Source organism: Podarcis tiliguerta (genome assembly GCF_965153285.1).
Source record: "Podarcis tiliguerta genome assembly, chromosome: 5".
In the NCBI taxonomy this organism is placed as follows: Eukaryota; Metazoa; Chordata; class Lepidosauria; order Squamata; family Lacertidae; genus Podarcis; species Podarcis tiliguerta.
The window spans coordinates 57,914,673-57,928,994 of record NC_139538.1 but is presented as its reverse complement, the minus strand read 5'-3'; the positions used below and the strand labels follow the sequence as shown (position 1 = coordinate 57,928,994).

The following is a 14,322-nucleotide window of genomic DNA, read 5'->3' as shown; positions in this document are numbered from 1 at the left end:
GAAACCAACTACAGTGGTACCTCAGGTTAAGAACTTAATTCGTTCTGGAGGTCCGTTCTTAACCTGAAACTGTTCTTAACCTGAGGTACCACTTTAGCTAATGGGGCCTCCTGCTGCTGTCGCACCACCACCGCGCGATTTCTGTTCTCATCCTGAAGCAAAGTTCTTAACTGGTACTATTTCTGGATTAGCAGAGTCTGTAACCTGAAGCGTCTGTAACCCAAGGTACCAGTGTACTACTAGTTGTTGGGCAGAATGTTCTCTAAGAGAATGCAGACATCAAAGATGGTATGAAGACCTACCTCTCCATCATAGGCCTATATGTCTTGCCTAGAACTCCTGGTATTTTCAGTTCTAAGCCGGCATTTTCAGTAAGTCCACAAAAGTTCCTAAAAACTACAAGAGGCTTATTTCCAGGACCTCCAAGTTCACAAGTTCCTATGAGGAGGTGGATCAAAACCTACTTGGAATCTGCATGGACCTTGTGTTTTTATCTTGTATTGTTGTGCTGTGGAGCCACCCAGAGATCTACAGATGAATGGCGGTATACAATCTTAACAAATTATCATCACCACCATCTAGATAAGAGAGTATTATTTTAATAATTATTATCCGTCTGGGTTACTATGACAGGGCAGGTAATTTAAGACTGATATTAGCACATATAACACTCTTTTCCACATGACCCAAGAGCTGATGCTCCTCATCATTCCATCTCAGAGGTTGATGCATTAGAAGGAAAACACAAACTGGATGTTCATTGAATGCACTCCATGCTTACAATGGTAAGAAATAAACAGCTTTGGACCACACATGACAAAGCTCATCTCCTTCAGGGAATCTTCTTGTGCCAAGAAGTCCCAATCTACCTTTGTAAAACGGATATGGGTTGTGCTGAAATAGTTTATAAAATTAATGAAACTTTCCAAGAGAGGTGGTTATTTCAGTGCAGAAACAAACCATTTCTGCTGCTATAGACTCAAAATCTTTGACAGCAGGTTAATTTGCGAGTGATTACCAGAACGACTAGGAAGTTTCTGCCAAAGCATCCTTTCAAAGAACGGTGTGCTCCGACTACCTCGCCTCACTGAATTTGAAAGGAGGGGTTAGATGTTTTTTCCAGTAACTAAAAAAAAGGTCGTTTAAAAAATCTGGGGGCGGGGGGGGGAATAATAATAACCGGATTCGCTGCAAAATCCCTGAGCCCTGCTTGTATTTTTCTCACGGATCGAGCACTGCATTACTTCCTGGTATCGTTACATCTGGGCATCGTAAACTTGCACCAAACAGCTCTGGGCTCTATCAGCCGGGCCTTGCAAGGAGAAAGACACGCGCGGAGGCCGCTCTATCCTTCGCCGGCCAGATTAGGAGGATTGGCTACGAAAAGGAAAGGGGTGGAGCGCCAGGCGCGCAGCCCCACGAGAAGCGGCGCGGAGGGACCGAGCGCGCAGTGAGAGAAACGGACTGTCACCATGAACCTGGTGGCGGATCGGCGGAGATCGAGGCCCGCGGAGCTGAGCATGCACGAGCCGGAGCGCGTAAGTCCCCCGCTCAGCGCTAGCAGGCTGCGCGCAACAAGAGCCGCTGCTGCTGCCCGGCCTGATACGTGTAGGCTTGAGCATGCGCTGTAACATCCGCTAAAGCAACGAGGCCCCCCCCCCCCCACTACCCCTGTGCTGCTCTCCGGTTCTCCTCCGCCTCCGCAGCCCCTCTCCTGAATGCAGGTTTTGCGGCCGGCTTTCCAAGACAACTTGGAAAGCGAAAGTGATACAGGCAGAGAGCGCGCGTATTATTTTCATTGCGAGCCTCTCAAAGCAAGAGCTAAAGAGGGTAGGAAAACCGGGCAGGGCGGAGGGGAGAGAAAGCAAACTTCATGGAAAGAGCAAGGCTGCTTGTTGCAATTCTAAGCAAGCAAAAGGAGCCGCTTAAGCCCTTACAGGACTTCGCAAGTTAATGTGCCAGCCTTGCATTTCAAGGCGCGCGCACACACGCTCGCTCGCTACAAGGTCCAGGCGAGTTAGTATTGTCTGAAAGAACGGGCGGAGCTCTAATGAGTAGGAATACTTTGCAACTTTTTCACAACCTCCAAATCTGTAGCATTTGTGTACAGTATTTTCCGAACGTAAATGTCTTGGCGCGCGCGCGCGCGCACGCTCGTTCTCTCGCTCTCCTTTTAAGTTTCCCATTTCCAAAAGTGGGTTAGATAACAGTAGAAAAATTATTTCAGTACTTGCCAGCTAATTACGCCGAACTCCGGCTCCATCTGCAACTGTTTTGTGACTGGTGGGCCTCAGTAATTTTCAGGTGTCTCAAGAGAGTCCTCAGAGCAGAAGATCTGAGAATTCCTGCCTTGGCCCATTTCCCATATTGTATTTGAAGCTGAAGTTAGTGGGGCTCTTGCGTTCTGTACCTTTCAGCCCCAAAGGCCAAAGCTGTGAGTGGACACCACTGGGCACCTGCAGAGGCCAGTATTCATGCAGGTGACCAACTGTTAACCCCCACCGCCTCCTGCCTGTTCACCTGCCTCCTCTGAACATCCAAGCAGTGACAAGAGTGAAGAGATGGAGAAGCAGCTTCTTGTGTCCTCATCCTGGGCAGCTGGGCAGATTTAGGCTCAGTGGGAGAGGGAAAGGAAGGAAGGAGACCCTGGCACTCTGGAAAGGAGTTAAAGGGCAGCTAAAGGCACCTTAGTCTATGACCCCAAAAGCCTGGAGCTGGCTTAGGTAGCAGGTGAGCATGCTAAGCCAACTTTTTGCCCTGAGCTAGGGATGCTGATGGCGCTGTGGGTTAAACCACAGAGCCTAGGAGTTGCTGATCAGAAGATCAGCGGTCTGAATCCCCGCGATGGGGTGAGCGCCATTACTCGGTCCCTGCTCCTGCCAACCTGGCAGTTTGAAAGCACGTCAAAGTGCAAGTAGATAAATAGGTACCGCTCCGGTGGGAAGGTAAACGGTGTTTCCATGTGCTGCTCTGGTTCGCCAGAAGTGGCTTAGTCATGCTGGCCACATGACCCAGAAGCTGTACGCCGGCTCCCTCGGCCAATAAAGCGAGATGAGCACCGCAACCCCAGAGTCGGTCACGACTGGACCTAATGGTCAGGGGTCCCTTTACCTTTAGGCTCAGAGCTGAAAGATGGACTTGTTTCTTAAGTTGGACTTGGGACTGACAGGTGTTTTTGCTGGGCTGGAAGGCACCAAGCAGATTTGAACTACCCAAATCTCCCGCCATAGCTTGCCCATGTTTGCACCTGTGCTTTGCTCTCCACTGCCAAGGATATTGCCTGGCAGCATGGGGTAAGTGCACATCGGCAACCCTGAGCCCTTTCTGTTCTGAAAGGTGTTGTGGACAAGCAAGGTACAGTGGTACCTTGGGTTACATATGCTTCAGGTTACAGACGCTTCAGGTTACAGACTCCACTAACCCAGAAATAGTGCTTCAGGTTAAGAACTTTGCTTCAGGATGAGAACAGAAATCGTGCTACGGCGGCAGCAGGAGGCCCCATTAGCTAAGGTGGTGCTTCAGGTTAAGAACGGACCTCCGGAACAAATTAAGTACTTAACCAGAGGTACCACTGTATTAAAATGTTCCCATGCACTAAAGTGCTATAAGCCTGTTTGAGTTGGTTTGGGTTCTTTTCTGAAACAGACTAACATGGCTATCCCTCTGGAAACCATCTAGCTCTCTCATTCTCTGCCTTCCATATCTGCACTTGGTAATAGGGTGGTTAAAAAACTGGTAGGTGACTGCTAGCAGTTACAACCAACTTCCTGGGGTTTCTTCTTCTTTTGGCTTACATGAACTCAGTGTTATCCTTTTAAAAGACCAAACCATAAAACCAAAGACCTGAACAAAGATACTCTGGATCATAAGCCTTTTGCTTCATGCACCACTTCTGGTGTTCTTAGGCCTATACTTTTACTGCCTCTTCAAACCTTCAAGTGATTCTCCTACGTCACCTTCCTAGAGGGTCTCCTCATTCATCACACCTTTCCACCCTTGCAAGGAAGTAGCAGATTCTGACAAGGAAATTTCATGAGCTGTCAGGGACGTGAGAATGGAGAAATATGTAGCCACTTCGCGATACATAAATGTCAGAAACCATTACCCAGTTATAAGTTGTAGATGCAGCTGACATAACACATTGTCACTTCCAAAGGAGGAAAAGGTGGATGTCGTGTGCACTGAAGAGAAAGCGTTGCTTGGAGCTTGAAAAAAATAATAACAACCAGTTGCCTGGGCACCTTACCTACTGGTACCTGGGAATTTGAAATACTCAACTATGACAGGAGTAGGCAATGTGGTTCCCTTAAGTGATTTGCATCCCATGGATGGGGAACCTGTGGCCCTTCAGATGCTCTTGGACTAAACCTGCCATTAGCCCCAACCAGGATGGCTGAGAGTCCAAGGTGCATTTCAGCAACATCAGCCCAGCAACAAGTTCCCCTCCCCTGCTCTATACCAACCTACTTCTTCACAAACCTAAAAAATATAAATAAATACATTGGGACTAAACTAAATAACATCCCCAGAAACCATACTGCAGGTGACTTCAGTGTGCTTTGTAAGCAAAGAAATTTCTAACACCTGCACTTTGTATTTTAAAATATTAATTTGTTTCCCGCTTCTGAGGGTTACTTTACCAAATACTAAGATTTTGTTTTGCCCTCTAGTGTTAATAGTTAAACATGACTGAGCCTGGTCCTTCAAATATTTTACAGACAAGGATTTTTTTATTTTTTTATTTTTGCCTGTGTGGAAATAGTTCAAGGGAAAGTTCTTAACACAAAGAGCTTTTAAAATTTCTTAGTGAGCAAAAATCCAGTTTCTTAAAGAGACTCGGAATTTAAATGCAGCAGCATACTCATGACAGGAAACTGAAATCACCAGTGATTTGTTATACACTAATTTTGCAAAGCTTGATGCCCCTATATCTTTTTCCTGAAGTGTTTTCCGGTGAGCTTTATAGTGTAATTAAACCTATCAGTGCAATGGCATGTGCTTGTTAAAAGAGCCACCTTTGGTACTTAATTGTAGTTAGCCATCATTTGCTTTATTAAAAGGACATTTGCAAATATACAACAAGGCAGGCAAATCCCCAAGGATTTCAACCCACTATCTTCAAAACCCACACACAGCTCTAACCTTCCCTTTGGCTGAAAAGGGCTGGACGTGTTTCCCCTCTAGAGCCTATTAAAACCACTCTGTTAAGTGACCAGAGGCTGTTAACGCATTAATGACATTAGTTGCTTCTTTTCCTTCAGGGACTTTGCACAAAGCCCCCCCCCCCCTCCCCTTTTTCTTTTTTGGTGACACTAATAGCATTTCTTCGGAGGATTGGATTTGTTGGCTATGCTGATCGGAATAATGCAGGCTAATGCCACCCTCATTTTCAGTGTCTGTCTAAAGGCCATCTTCTTTAATGCTTTATATTCAGTAGAGTGAGTTTTAATATCACCCTTAAGGGGTGATTGGTCTTATCTGCAGCTTTTGAGATCAGAGTTGGTAATTGGTGTCTCCTTTAATTTTTATCCCACTGATATACTTAGCAAAGAAAGTGCTTCCAGCCATATGGTAATGCAGCCGTTCCAGAGTGCGAGTGCAGGCTACCTAGCCTAGCCTATCCCTTGAGTCAAGCTGTATATTCCATGCAGAAGTAGCCAAACCAAAAAAAATCAGGCTGGGGACAAAGATGATGGGGTTCGTGGAAGCATCCACAATAGGACGGACAGCTGAATGAATGAATGAATTACAAACCACCATTAGATGAGTGTTTGGTCTTAGTATGCACCCTTAGTGTGCAGCAATATAAAGCACTGTCTGGCATTTAAAACAAGGGGGCATTACTATGATGCTGTCAGCAATCTGTTACTGAATCTAGATCCCTAGGTCAAGAGAAACAAGAGATGATTGAGAAACAATACCAAATAAACAATACCTTGTTAAAACTATCAAATTTGTAGACACACAGACAAGCTCCAGTAACATACCCAGGTCACGTAATCCCCCCCCCCTTGGAAACTGCCTAGAGCTAAAAGGCAACCATCAGTTTTGTAATAATAATAATTTATACCCCACCCATCTGAGTGGATTGCCCCCAATAATGGTAATAAAGGTTAATGAGCAAATAACCAACATCTCTACAACCAATTTCTATGATGCACATCAGATATATTCAGTGCAAATTATACCCTAAAGTATATTCTACATGTGTTGTACAGGGGTGGTCAGTCAGACAATTTCCTGGCCTGTAAGATAAATGTCTGAATCATCTGGCTGTGTGTTCATTCAGGTTTGCCAGTATGCTAATGAGTGCAATAAATGCTTGATACTTTTATCTACAGTACTACATGTAAACACAAAGGTCATGCAAGAAACTTCTATGTTAATGCTAGTTTAGACTTTCACATTTGTTCTGTAGAGTGTTTGCCACTTCTAACTTACACAGGCTGGTTAAGATTCACTTAGGTTGTGTGCTGTCATGTAAAGCCAGTTTGCTTGATTCACCCGGAGTGTGTCGCCGATTGCCCTCTAAATGTGCTTTCTGAGGACGTTCCTAGAATCTTACTGTTTTCAGTGATGGGAGCTGTAACTGCTTTGCTTGACTGCATCTGTGCCTTTTCAAAGAGGGTGTTGGAACAGATTGTCTTTTTCTCATTCTTTATACTTCTGCCAAGGTACTAGCTGTAGGGAACCTAAACAGGGCCTACTTGTAGAGGTTCTGTGGGTTGCTCATGTTTGTGCAAGTGAAAGCAAAACCCCAACTAGTTACCTACAGACCTTGTGCATCAGAGAAACACCATATATGAGGAGGAGGAGGAGAAAATACATTCCGTGAACTCCTGTTTTCAAGCTATGTCTCATCACAATCTGTACATGGAAAAGTAATGTAATGTAATCTCATTTCTATTTGTCGCTGTGCACAAATAGTAACCAGCTCTTGTCAGGCTTTACAATAAATATAGTTCAAAAACAAGAAACACATGAAACCACTTTTCTTGAAGGCAAACAGTTGAAGGCTGGATTCTGACTGTTCTATACCTCTCTTTTTGTTACACACACACACACACACACACACACACACACACACACATATAAACACACTACTGTACTTCTAAGCTATTTTGTATACGTCAGAATTCACAATGCAATTAAAGAAAAGGGCATATTCCTACCTAAAAGTATAAAGCTATGTTTAATAGGTCACAATTTCAACCATTGTTGAAACAATGGTTACTGCTTCCAGACAAGTGCCACTAAACACTTGATAGACCCTTGAGAAAACACTAAGCTGCTGCATATCCCAGTGGGTGAGCCCAAAGTACTGGGGAGCAGCGTTCAGAATTCGCCAGGGGCTTTTTGTACTTGCCTATCGGACATTTGTGACCAAATGAAGATATGGATTAATCCGTATAGAACTTTTCAGACATTGTATACCTGCCTCTGTTTGTTTGCATATGATAAAATAAAAATGCTCTGCCTACTCGGGTTTCCAAAGAAGAAAGTGTGTGTATATCCTTGGATTTACACTTTACAGTACTTTTTAAAAAGTGGGACACTGTTGTAATTATCTTGTTCCAAGCCCTTATCAGGTATATTCTTGGCTTATTTAGACTTTTTAGCCCTGTTAGAACAGGTCTGGTGCACTTATGCACCATTCTGATGAAATTCAATAACCTGAGGTGGTCTCCAAAGCTATATGACCCTGTAGGGCTTTGCCATGGACGTGCTAGGTACTGTGTTATTAATGCAGCATCCGCCATCAGAATTCTATGCTGGTCTGTTGTTGCAATTCCACGAGATGTTTTCCAATGGCATTGAATTTCAGAATAATTTGGAATTCTCTGTAGAAACCTCTGTAGGTTCTGCTTGCATTGGTATAAGATTCTTAGACAACTACTCTGTATGCTAAATTTCTGTCCCTGATACTAAGTACCTCCCAATCCAAAGCAATAGTCTGGTTTCATTTTTTATAAGCAAAATTTCATCTAATGCACAGCACCAATTCACTTTTTCCTTTTATCCTTTGTCCCCTGCATATCTCTAGTTAATGCCACTTGTACTTGCACGCCATAGATTTTAATAAAGGACAAATTCTGCAGTAACAAAAGAGGTGGATGTTTTCCCGGTGGAAGGCATTTTGCACATTCATAACATAATGCATATTTTGTTTCTGATTCACTTCCTTTAGCTATATCTTGTTTCTTTTTCAGCAGTGCTCTTGTTTCAGCCTTTCTCCTTGGAAATTCTTCTTGCATTGATCCACTTTAAATTTGCTTTCTGCAAGTGAGCATATTGTAGTGGATTTTCACTGCCTAATACAAGTGCTGAGGGCTCTACTCATCTGAAGATTCAGAGGTTCAAAGGAAAGGACAGCTGTTAAAAACTCTCCCACCCTCCAGAAACCTTTGCACTAAAAACATTAAAAGGGGTCAGGTCTGGGGGTGGTTGAAAATCATAGCCACCTGCTAAGGATAGTACATATAGGATGTTTGAATTGCATGCAGGTCTTCTTCCCCCTTTCTATTTCTCGGACCACAACCACTGACACATTCAACATCCTGTGGCTCCACTGCCCTATACACCCCACGGGTCCTGAAACACACTGAGCACAGGTCTTTCACTATAGAATCATAGGATTGTAGAGTTGGACCCTAAGAATCATCTACTCCAACCACCTGCAATACAGGAATATGCAGCCATCCCATACAGGGATAGAACCTGCAACCCTGGTGCTATAAGCAACATGCTCTTACCCAGGCATAGGCAAACTCAGCCCTCCAGCTGTTTTGGGACTACAACTCCCATCCTCCCTAGCTAACAGGACCAGTGGTCAGGGATGATGGGAATTGTAGTCTCAAAATATCTGGAGGGCCAAGTTTGCCTATGCCTGCTCTAACCAACTGAGATGGATGGATGGATGGATGGATGGATGGATAGAGATAGATAGATAGATAGATAGATAGATAGATAGGTCTTTAAAAAAAATGTTATAAACTGATATTCTTCAGCATACCTAGGAAATCCCTCTAGTATAGGGTTTCCACCAGTAATGCATGAGCTTTGTCCGGGTGGTCCACACTGTGACTGTCGATTAAATACTCACCTTGATTTCTATTTTATTCTATTTTATCATATTGCTGTTTGAATTCTATGGCACATGTGTGTGTTTGTAATAGGAATGAAGAAAGCTGCTTTATACCATGTCAGACTATTGGTATAATGTCTAACTCTGTACTGTCTGCACTGACTGACAGCAGTACTCTCCAGAGTTTGAAGCAAGGGTCTCTCCCAGCCCTATGCAGAGGTGCCAGGGACCTTCTGTGTGCAAAGCAGAGGAGTGGGATGTGGTGGAAACTTTGCACTTAATTTCTTTTTCTTTTCCTCCCCCTTCTAGAAACGAGCATGTAGAAGTTCAGAGACTATTCCACAAGTGATCAGTGCTTGCCACCCACAAAGCAAGTGTGCTATGGATTACTGGGATATGGAGCAGGATTTGAAGCAGAAAGATCCCGCTGATTTTTTTAGTCCTCAGATTATGAAAGAAAAGCCAAATTCCGTGGTATGTTTTATGTAGCCCAAATCCATGCTTTTAGCAGAAGATGTTAATATATTTCATAATAAAAATGTCAACCAGTGGCTGCTTTTTTCAGAATTTTGTGTATGTGTGCTTGTTAATCAGATATTTCCGGATAATGAAACCAGAACTACAGCCCAGCCTTGCCCAAGATGTATTGCTGGAGAACCTGTAAGTATATTAACCTTCTTACTATGACATAAAAGATAGGCTTGTTCTTAAATATTAGAGCCATAAAACAAAGTTAATAAAAAAAAAAACCCTGCAATTACATTTCTCCGGGATAAAGCATGTAAATAAAAGAGGCAGATTGATTTAGCTTTTTCTCCATATGCCAGCAGAGTGCAAAACTAATACGTTTCCTGCATCAGATTGGAAAATATAGGGACTTCAGGCTCATTTTTCAAATGCATTCTAGAAAGCAGAGTTTAGTCACGTAAATGAATCTCAATTCAAGTTAAAAAGGTGTAGATTATTGTATTCCAGGAGTATGTCCAATTAAGAGACATTTTAATATTTATGGACAGAGTTTTAGAAGTACAATTCCACAAAATTGCGGGGGGGGGGGAGAAGCTATAGATAGACATTTGGCACACTTCTTTTAAACATTTCCAAGCAGTTTAGTTCAGTCTCAGAAGGTTGTTGGGTCTTTTTTTAATTATGCAAAGTTATTTCTGCCCCAACAATGACAATACAACTCCATTCCAGACCCCCAAGTGCTTTGTAATGGGCTTGCAGACTTCCTCACTCAGTTCAGTTTAGGCAGCAGCTCTGTGCATGCAATTCTTTGCCAGTGAAGCCTTATCCTATTTACGGAAGGGAATGGAAGGCTTTTGCAGATGGGAGTCCTTTGTTGGTGGAATTTAACGAAATCAGTTGGCTTTAGGGGTGCAGTAGCATCCATGTCCACAGCTCAAAAAAAGGGTTGACCTTTTTGAAGGCATTCCACAAAAGCCCTCTGGGTGGGTCTTCTCCCCCATGGAAACTGATGTGATTAGTTGTTGTTTTTTTTTCCTGGTGGGAAGTCCCCTCTCCTGAAGGAAAGGACACAGGGAGGTGGATCATTCACAATGACACTGGCCAACACCAAACTAATTGGTTTTCTCCTGCTTTGTGGAGGGTCAGGATATAGGCACTTGTTTTGGATTACAAACCATTTTAATAGCCATGTTTTGATTTAAAGCTAATCCAAGGAATTTGTTTACCTGGTTTTTTCCATTCTAACCGATAGATAGATAGATAGATAGATCTTCTCATGGCATTTCCTGTAATGTATGAAACATGCTTTTTCATGATATGGAATCCTAGGTCGAACTATGCTGACCTGCAGCATGCATACACACAAAAGACACCAAAGCCTGCCATTTTCCCTAATCATGCATAACTTGGCCTTAGCTTACACTTTTGCTTAGTATAACCTCATTGGGTAGCTCAGGGTTCTTGGAGGTCCTACCGTAACAGCTAAATGACCCTGTTTCAGTACAAACGCTAAGATTTCTTCCCACCCTTTTTGCAACTAGCTTCTTGTATGACATGTGGCTAGGCCACTGGAGTCAAAGGGCCTCCCTTCATGCTTGAGTATTGCAAGATCCAGGGAAAGTGCCCTGAATGTTGTCTGTAGGCAATTTTAGATATTTGACAAGCAGAGGAAAAATGGCGCACGAGTAAGCTCTTGTTTCCTGTTTCTGTGGTTCTGTGCAATGTCTGAAACAGGTATTCATGCATCTACCCCATGGGAAAAGTTCCCTGAAAAGTAGGAGCCACTTAAGAATCCTGTGCTGACATCTCTCATCTTAGGATGTATGGACACCCCCCCCCCTTTTGTTTTGCCATTCATGAACTTATAAAATTGCCACATGATAAAGTGATGTCTATTAGCTTAGATGGTCTGAAGGAAGGATTAGACAAATTATGGCGCGTAATCAATGGCTATTAGTCACAATAGCTAAAACATTGCCTTTGGTGATTCGATTTATTTCTGATTGTCCCCATCAGCAGCTGAACTGTATGGGTTGGCTATTGCTGCCGCGCCTGGTTTATGAGCTTTTTGGAGACATCTGGCCAACCCCTCTGGAGACAGAATGCTGGACTCTCTGGGACTTGGTCTAAGCGAGCAAGGCAATTATTTTGTTCTTATGCAAACAGGAAGAAAGTAGTATAGGCTCAGTTTAGAAAGCATTTGGCTTATGGAGGCCAGCTGTATTGGATGAGCATATCCAGCCACACTCAGAAGCTTCCTACAGATCCAGCCATAGAATACAAAGTCAACGTCTTACTTGGACATCAAAGCTAACACTTCCCATGCTTGTCAAGGCTGCTAATACTTTTGCAGGGGTTTTGCTTACTCCTTATTCTCTACATCAGGGATAGCTTCCAGATGTTGTGGACTACAAATCTCATCATCTCTGACCATTGGCTATGCAGCTGAGGCTAATGGGAGTTGTAGTCCTCAGCTTCTGTAAGGCACAATGTTGGCTTCTCTTTTTCTATATCGTGCAAATGCTGATCTGTATAGTAACCCCTGATTTGCTTTTTTTTTTCAATTTCAGGGACACTTTGGCCATATTATAGGATTTATAGAAGATCAAAGGACATTGATGCAGTGATACTCCGTAACAAAATACATAGGGACTGGTTTGAGATTCCAGACTTTTTCTACACTCCACTACATTCATAATTATTATTATTACATCCATACAGTTTATCTTAGATCTGGGGAAGATCTTGCCTGAAAAGGCTTAAAATCAATCTTGTGATTCCTTAGGTTATAGTTGACCTACTTGGTAGCAACCAATTGAACCTAGTCAATGATACTTCTTGAAAATTGAGTCCATACATCCTCACTTTTCAACAGCCTTAGATTGCTACCGTCTTAGTATTTCTTGCAATGAAATTACGATGTTCATTCATGTAAAGCACATAGGAAATACAATAGGCCAGTGGGTGGTTACTCATAGAAGCAATACTAGACATATTCTGTCCTATGAATTCCAGAAGTGTGATACTCTATTTACTCAGACTAGTCCCAACACAGTCAGTAAGACAGCTTCAAAATATGTGGCTCGAGTATTCTTTAAGACTGCCTTAGTTGAACACAGTAAGGGTTACTTATGAAACGACATGCATGGGTTTTAGCTCTTGCAAAGCAACCACTCCTATGAGCAATAGCACAAGCCTCCTAGTATATAGAACCAGGTGTGTCTGGCCTCCTTTAGTTGAATGGCCAGTCAAAGCCATTCTGGTGTGTGGCTGCTATCACATTCTGACTGTTTCTAGGAGCCACAGATGAGAGCTGAGTGCAGGGTGAGGACCAAATGTGAACAGTCTACCACCCTAGAAGGAACACGAAGTGTCCCCCACCGAAAGTACTACCCCTCCCATAACGTCCCATACACCCCTTTCCTAATAGATTATAGAATATTTACACAGGCCACTGTGCACTGAAAATGTAACCTTAGATCAAAGGTTTCTACAAACGAGTAAATAGTTATACAGAGAGACACACACAAACACACACATATATGTAAACACATATACACATACCTATATATCCCAAAATTAAATAGGGAGGAAGTGTTATAACCATAAAAGCGTTGCTTTGAGAAATTTCAACATTATCACTTTTTTATAATCAGTTTTGTACATGTGTATATGTTATTCATCCTTTTGTATAGAAAGCCTCGTTCTCCTACTTTCATATATGTAAAATAATATATAGGTTCTTACCACTTTTAGTGCAGATTTTTATTTTTTATTTCACCTTTGAAATCTTTGTATTTTGTAAATCAGTGTTTATGGAAAACTTTTTTAAAAAATAAATTGCATGTTGGTTTTAAAAGATAGCATTGGTTTTTTTATTCCATTTGCCTTTTTTAAAAAAGATCATTATTTAAGAAAATTAAGATTAACCCTCTCCCACAATCTGGTTTGTACTTTTCTCTTTCCTGTCTTACCGCAGGCAATTTCACTTGTCTGTTTGACTGCATATTACTGAAGGCTTTACTTATGCACTGTTTCATGGAGGTATGTTCCACTGAAATAAATAGGGATTTGGGAGACCACTATGCCCTCTTGTTTATTGACTTTTTCAGACATAGTGAAATTCTAGTGGAAAGAGAATCTACACAATCCCTGTTTAGGGAAGTTTTTAATGTTTGAAGTTTTATTGTTTTTAGTCCTCTGTTGGGAGCTGCCCAGAGTAGCTGGGGAAACCCAGCCAGATGGGCAGGGTATAAATAACAAAATTATTATTATTATTATTATTTAGCAAGAAAATGAAGCCTATTCTCCCATTGTTCTTTAATGAACCGGTTTTGTAAATTGACCATTCTTGAACAACAAAACAGTGAAAAGTGCAACTACTGAATTACAACCTGTCATGAAATTCAGTTCTGTTGCCTCTGGCTTGAATCATGTTCCTGTTCCACTACAGGGATCAATTAAATAACCAAAGACATTTTTGTTATCATTAATGACTGCTGTTTTGCATGCTCACTATGCTTATTCTACATACATTTAATGCCCTTTAATGTGATTTGCATTTCCACCTGACTTCCCTGTTTACTTCCCTCCCCTTCATCCACATCTGCCAACTGAGGAAAAAATGCCTCATGGGTCCAATGAAGTGGACTCTAGTCCACAAAAGTTCATGCCATTCTCAGGTACCATAAGATGCTTCATTGTCAGTAACTTGAGAAGGTATTTGTATGTTCTGAAATCTACCTTTCTGAAACCCTGGTTCAGTATAA

The 14,322-nt window shown here is 42.3% G+C and overlaps 1 protein-coding gene across 2 annotated transcripts; it reads left to right on the top strand.

Moving 5' to 3' along the window:
- Positions 1-1,151: 1,151 nt before the first annotated feature.
- LOC310677991 (uncharacterized protein C10orf143 homolog) lies at positions 1,152-13,412 on the top strand. Of its 2 annotated transcripts, none has more exons than XM_083441262.1 (4): positions 1,152-1,538; positions 9,395-9,559; positions 9,680-9,745; positions 11,570-12,094. In XM_083441262.1, exons 1-4 carry the CDS (start codon positions 1,473-1,475, stop codon positions 11,681-11,683), a joined length of 411 nt encoding a protein of 136 aa, XP_083297388.1. In that variant the 5' UTR covers positions 1,152-1,472; the 3' UTR covers positions 11,684-12,094. The 2 variants fall into 2 exon arrangements, with proteins under 2 accessions (XP_083297388.1, XP_083297389.1); XM_083441263.1 differs by lacking the exon at positions 11,570-12,094 and adding an exon at positions 12,124-13,412 and having other exon boundaries at positions 1,377-1,538.
- Positions 13,413-14,322: the final 910 nt, after the last annotated feature.

Bases quoted from the DNA above. Each gene is read 5' to 3' on its own strand.
- LOC310677991 (XM_083441262.1), top strand. From the start codon at position 1,473: ATGAACCTGGTGGCGGATCGGCGGAGATCGAGGCCCGCGGAGCTGAGC. The intron at 1,539-9,394 runs GTAAGTCCCCCG...TCCCCCTTCTAG, and splicing joins GCATGCACGAGCCGGAGCGC to AAACGAGCATGTAGAAGTTC. The intron at 9,746-11,569 runs GTAAGTATATTA...TGTCCCCATCAG, and splicing joins GATGTATTGCTGGAGAACCT to CAGCTGAACTGTATGGGTTG.